Source organism: Triticum aestivum, chromosome 1A (genome assembly GCF_018294505.1).
Source record: "Triticum aestivum cultivar Chinese Spring chromosome 1A, IWGSC CS RefSeq v2.1, whole genome shotgun sequence".
NCBI classification, from domain to species: domain Eukaryota; kingdom Viridiplantae; phylum Streptophyta; class Magnoliopsida; order Poales; family Poaceae; genus Triticum; species Triticum aestivum.
Window position 1 is genome coordinate 373,682,139 of NC_057794.1, and position 6,870 is coordinate 373,689,008.

Sequence of the window (6,870 nt, forward strand, 5' to 3'; positions counted from 1 at the left end):
ACACACTGGTCCGGCGTGCTCTGAAAGGCCGCCGCCGCCAACTGCCACCGCTCCATCTTCAAAACTATACTGATGCATCAACCTTGCTCGGTCCAGCTATCGTCGACGCCACCACGGCGCCCAACGACACCTCCTCCCTGCGTGCAAACAGCTGTACACGTCGCGGTCGCCACTGATACACCTCAACGCCATGCTGCCACGTACCACCAGCCGACATAACTTGAAGCCCTTGGAGGATCTGTTGTGCATAGCACCTGCCGACCAGGCATGACCAAGCGTAGCACCTGTCGGTCAGGCATGACTTGACATCTCCACCGAAGCTTCATGCAAGACGAAGCCGCTCCACCTCCTGCCTCTGACTTCCAGCACTGCTCCACAAAACGACGCTCCCAAGAGAGAAGCGACACCGCAGTGCCGCCATCGTCCGGTATGGAACACCAAATCCTAGGGTTTCCCCCGGAGCAATACGAGTGGGTCGACGGAAGTCACATGACGATGCCTTCATCAAGGTAACGATGTGGAACGCCGCCATCGCCCGCCGTCGGCTCGGTTTTCACCGACAACTACGTCTCCCCCACTCGCAGCTGGTGCCAGATGACGGATCCCGAGATCCGAACACCCAGTCTCAGGCCGACCACCTCTGACGGAAGAGATGACCACCACCGCCGGCTGCACCGGTCAGAACAGATCTGATCGGAGGTGCCGCCGACGAGACCACCAATCCCTCCACGCCGTCGTCGCTGATCTGAAGACAACATGCACGCCACCGCAGCCAGGCCGGCTGCCGGCAACCGCAGCCGCCACCCGAAGGGCCATCCGCAGCACCCGCAGCCCTGGCCCGCCGCGCCAAGCCGTCGCCGTCCGGGGACGGGCCGGTCTCCCGCCGCCATCCGCCGCGCCGCAGATCCCAAATCGGTCGCGCCACCACACGCCTTGGGTCCGCCCCACCCTGAAGACGCGCGGGAGAGGAGATCCCCCGCCACCGCCGTCAGCCCCCGGGCTTAGCCCGGCGGCGTCTTCCGGCGGCGGCGAAGGGAGGGGAGGAGGGAGTTTGCGGCGGCAGCGGCTAGGTTTTTGGCCGCCCGAGTGCTTGGACCTGAAGACATGGAGCCTGCACGTCTACGTCTTTGACTCCCATCCGAGAGCGGCTAGGATGAAGTGCTTGCCGTCGCCATCTGGCAGGAGGTAGATGAGGTTCTGGTCGATCATCTCTCTGTAGATGTAGGGGCGGGCGTCTGGGAGCAGAACGAGCGACGCCCTGGCCTTGCACCCTGGCCCTCCCGCCCTATAGATGAAGTACTCTGCTGGGCCGGAAGCAGCGAGGTGGATGCGGAGGAGGGCGAGGTTCTCCGATGACCAAACGATCTCCGACACCGTGGGGGCACTGTGGACGGTGGGGCTGTAGACGTAGAATCTGGACAGGCGCGGCGGATCGTTGATGACGAAGGTCACCTGGACCGGCGCTGATTTTGTGGAGGTTCTGGCGGTGGTGTCGTTCACGGGGAAGTCGTCGATGTATCCGTTTGCGTTGAGGAGGATGTAGTCCGGTCTGCCCGAGCGGAAGGCGGATTTCGACATTATGGGTTGGATTTGGGGATTGAGGACAGGGGAGGGACGAGCGACGCCAACGAGACTATATGGCGGCAGCTCTCTAGTTCGGTTCGGTTTCGTACTCCGAAGGCCACGGGCAATGCTACACATACGGGCAACAATTTTACGGGGTTTATGGAGAGGCTGAGGTGGGCTTTTTTAATTGGGTGCAAATCAGGATGAGGGGCCCCATCCCAACTGAAAATCAGGGGGGGAGGGGGCAAGTTTAATTAGAAGGAAAGAGCCCGTATTAGCCTATAAGAGTCTGTGAGTCTAGCATTTTTGGAAGGCCACACAACTCCGCTGCGTGTACAGTGTACTAACTGAGCGGTGGGCAGCACGGCCTCCACCGCCGGACAAATTCAGTCTTTCGACCCTTTTGCGAAAGTTGAGCTAACCCTGGTTTAATTTTTTTTCGAGATCCTACCATTTTCCTACCGCCGGGGTTCTTGGCGATAGGGGTGCACGCCCTAACGTAAAAAATTCTAAGTATTAAATACAGTGCTTGTACCCACCTACTGCCGGCCATCTCGGCGATAGGGGTGCACAGGCTACCGCCAACCTATTTGGCGGAGGAGCCAATATCCGCGCCTATGTCGCTGTTCTGGCAGGCGCAGGAGGAGCAGCGGTACAACTTATTCCTTCTCGAGCAGCACCGACTGATAGAGGAACATATCTACGACAAGCGCGCGAACGAGGAATTCGTGCCGGCCATGGCCGCTCACTCTGTGCATTTAAAAACCGAACCGAAAAACCATATACCGAAAATAAACCAAACCGAACCAATTTTATGGTTTTTATGGTTTCTAGTTTCGGTATGGTATGAACTTTTCATACCGATTTGAACTTGGTTTTTATGGTATATACCGGAAAACCGAACGGTTAACCGAATAAACCGAAGTAAAAAATAAATTTATATTTCTTGAGATGAACAACCATACAAGTTGTCATTTTTCTTGTACATGAGTCAAATGCACTACTAAGCACGTAATTTTTTCTTGTAACATAGTCATTTTTCTATTTTTAAAATGCTAAGCACGTCCATAACCATCAACAGATGAATCAATGCATGCATATATACTTATATATATAGTCATATACTACTTGTGTAGAATAGTATGTATTTTGAGTCATAAATTTGCTAATTATTATTACGTCATTTCCAAATTCGCGTCAACTTTGGTTTTTATGGTATATACCGAAACCATACCGAAATAATTTGGTATATACCGAAACCGAACCATATTTTAATTTCATACCATATTTACCGAAGTATTAATACCGTACAAACTGAAAAACCGTATAAATCGAACCATGTAAACCGAATAAACCGAACGCACAGGGTGAATGGCCGCAGCGAATCCCAGCTTCGTTGCCGAGCATCAGGCGCTCTATGAGGCCGCCCGCACTCAAGCCGCCGCTCGCAACATACAGGTGGCGCAACCATACACGGAGGCGACGTTGACGACGCCGGCGATCGCGGACGAGAACATAGCCAGCCGCGCGTCCTACGCATCGCCAAACACTGATTGACTGCGCCGGTGGGACGATGAGCGTGCCGGCCCTCCACTTCCATCGTGGATCTCACGTCCACTAGCGACGGACATGTCTCATAATCCGACGAGAATGAGTAGGAAATGGAAGGGACGGGGCCTCAAATCTCCCATGTTCTACTGTTCCTTGCCGGTGATCGCACCTTCACTTCGGGGATCTTATTGCTGCCTCTCATGAAGACAACGAGATGAGTCCAGAGATCACTGGAAGGGAACAAGAAGGACGTGGGGATGGACGCCGCCACATGCTAGGTTTAGGCCTGGTCGCTTTTTTTAATTAAAATATATAAAAAATGTAATGAATGTGCTCCGGTTTAGATGAAGATCATCCGGTTTGCATGTAATTCATTCAATTTGTTGAAATCATGTTTGAAATGTATGCAACTATAGTTGGATGGCCGGCTCCCACATCAGTGTCCGCGGACTGGTCGCCCCTGGTCCGCAGACAAATGCGTTGTCCAGTTTGGGGGGCCAGCATTGGAGATGCACTAAGACAAATAATAAAGTTGTTATTAGTCTATTTTCATGTGCACAACTAAGTTTATATTTTATGCTAGAATTGCAATGGTTCTTGAATGTAAGGTTTAAAGGAAAACCTAGTTGAATGTGCAGAAAGATAAAAACCAAAGATCCCTGGTCAGACCTCTGGGCCAACTCATTTTTTGTTAATGCTTCTGTTTTCCTAACCATGAGCATTGTTAGTGTAACAAGAATGCCGCCAATAACGAGAGCATGTTGTTAGGGTAAGAATGGAGTTCAATAGACCCAATGATACAGGGCAAGCGCTATGATGGTCCTATCTTTATGAATTGAAGGTGGATTTGAGAAAGAACATGAAGAACGAGGAGGAAATTAGAAGGAAAACTAGCACAAATTGTAGCAAAAGGTACACATGGATAAATAGTTGATTCAAATCATGAGAGAGTGAGAGAGAGAGAGAGAGAGAGAGAGAGAGAGAGAGAGAGAGAGATGAAACAAGCTAGAGTTCTTCCCCAAGTTCTAAGACATGGAGGAATCTTCCCCACAAGTTTGGTGTTGGGGTTGGAGTACTCGACATGGCCTGTGAAGGGATCTACAATGGCAGATCTAGCAACCCTACTTCTGCTTGATGTGTGACTCAACCCTTGTCAGAGGTTTCCTACATGACTGGCCTAAATCGGCTCGACATGGGCGGCTTGGACTCTCGACGTCACGGGATCAGTGTCGATGGTGGATGCCCATAGGCGTTGCTCAAAGTCAACACCATGTGTCCACTTGACTTCGATTAGGTGACTCTTCATTGGTTGAACCTAGAAATGGCGGCATTCACGTGTTGTTCTCTTGTTGAAAACACTGCTCAAAGTTTACTCAGACTTTTTTTCAAGGGTGAAAAGCTATTAGCTGACCTTAGGGGTAGCTTGGCAGCAAAGTTTTTGGAGAACTGTGGTAATTGAAAACCACGGTATTCCGATAGATGGACGAGGAATACTACAGTTTCTTAAAACCAATGTTTTTCTCAGTTTTACATGTGTTTGGCTGGTGCTGTTTTATCAAAGTTTTGACCCTAGTATTTAGTATGGATGACTGAGTAATTAGCGGCTGTTAACGGCCGGCAGCATGCAGCCGCCATGCACACGTCCGCTCGATCTATAGATGCTAGGATACGTAGAATATGTCTATCCCTTGGTGAGCTTGATTCGCTCATGATGAAGAGAATAGATGGAGACTAGCACGTGGTAAACAAATCTAACTGAATCGGTCTAGGAGATATAATACATGCCGTTTACCATATAGTAACAGAAAAAGAAAAAGGATCGCAGCTGGATACTGTTATCTCGAGTAGACGGCGATGTCAACTGCGATGCGATCGCCCCGATCTTTTCTCTCCGCTCTGTCTAGAAAAAAGAGGTCAGGACCTCTTTTCCAGATACTCCAAAAAGACCATGGTTTCAGAGATACCGTGGTTTACAAAACTTTAGTTTTTGCTGAAGCCAAACGCATCAAAGTATTTAAAACCATGTTTTTTCTTTCAGAAACCGCGGTATTGCCAGAAAACTTTAAAATAACTTTGCTGCCAAACGCAGCCTTAGTATTTGACTATTTGTATCTAGTGACAGCGTTGTTTCAACGTCATTTCTTTCATGGAGGTGTTGTTGTTGGAGCACCTTCCCTATTACCCTAGGGTTGCCATCATTAATTGTAGATGGTCATGCTGCATCTGTTCGTCCCGTTGATCGCCTTTTTCCCTTTTTGTTAATAACTAAAAAAGTGGATTATTTCTAGAAAAAGCTGCAAGCTATTTTGTACAAATTCGCAAAAAGGAAGAAGCTACAATTGGACAATTAGCTAGAGTAATAATTATTGCTCACTGTTGATATTTATCAATATGAAGAGTACATGCTTGTTTGCCAAAAATAAATAAATACTGTAGTAGTACTGGTTACACAATTAAAATGTGGGAGTGGAACAGTTCCACACATCATGAAAACGAAGTACGGAAAGCAAATCTTATTGGGCGCCCATGCAAAACGGTACTTCTGTTAATGGGCTGGGCAAGTGAAACCGGACGGGCACTTCTTGCCGCAGTGGTTGAGGAGGAGGCTGATGTCCACAGGCACGTTGAGGTGGAGGCCGAGGATGTTGGCCCTGACGGCGGTGCAGAGGCAGACGGCGGCGTCGAGGTCGGCCAACCCCTGGAGCAGCGGGCAGCATTGGTCGTGCACCGGAACGCCGATCTTGAGGCCGAGCAGTCCACTGAGAACGTTGGCGCACACCCTCAGGTTGAGCACGTTGATGGAGCACTGCCCGGCGTGGCCGTGGCCGTGCCCTCCTCCTCCATGGTATGGCGGCGGAACGACGATGGGTGGTGTCGGCACGACGACCGGCGGTTGGCAATAGGTGCTTCCGCAGCCGTGGGCGGCGACGGCGGAGAGGAGGAGGCTCAGGGCGATGAAGAGGGCAGCACTGGGTGCCATTGTGATTGTGTGGGTGTGCTAGAATGATATAGCTACTCCAGTGCTTTGGGTTTGGGATGCAAGAGAGCTTGGAGAGAGTTGTATTTATAGCCTGGTGATATGGATGCATGCATGGGATGGGGTCGAGCTGTTTGACGTAGTAGCTTACGTATGTATGCATGATCAGACGTGGCCATGTGTGATTCGATCGGTTTCAAGACTGCTAGGTTGTCCTCTCGATGTATCATTTGTTTTGGAGAGATGAGACAAGATTTAAGCATGATATGCTTTATGAATTCTGGAGATATGGCAACAAGTTGAGCAACACCTTTGCATGTTCATGCATGTTACGCAAACAGTGCAATACCTTGTCATGCTACACAACATATTTTAGATTATGTATAAGCAAGTTGAGAAAGCATCAGGTATTTTTAGGCAATAATTAACCATGGGGTGTGAACGCTTGGACTTAGTTAGCGGTACGCGGCGCAGAGGACACGGAAATATGGGCGCGCATAGACACCGGAAGCTAAGCCGATATCGAGGATTACGTTACGTCCATTCATTTGGCGTATTATAAGCGTGCGTGAGGTGAGGGAGACCATGAATGAACAAGCTGGAGCCATGTATGATATGCTGGTTCTACAGATGCATCCATTGATAGTCATCTGGTTTTAGTTATGGAATGATAGAAATTAATCATGTGCTCATCATTGTCATTTCGATATGATAGGCAGAGCTTTACCTGAGTTTTCTTTTAAGGGGAACTTTACCACAGATTAAGCTTGACGGAT

The 6,870-nt window shown here is 49.5% G+C and overlaps 1 protein-coding gene across 1 annotated transcript; it reads right to left on the reverse strand.

The window, feature by feature from the left end:
- Positions 1-5,469: 5,469 nt before the first annotated feature.
- On the reverse strand, positions 5,470-6,140 carry LOC123132625 (cortical cell-delineating protein). Its single transcript, XM_044552488.1, has one exon. It carries the CDS (start codon positions 6,095-6,097, stop codon positions 5,663-5,665), a length of 435 nt encoding a protein of 144 aa, XP_044408423.1. The 5' UTR covers positions 6,098-6,140; the 3' UTR covers positions 5,470-5,662.
- Between the last annotated feature and the right edge of the window lie 730 nt (positions 6,141-6,870).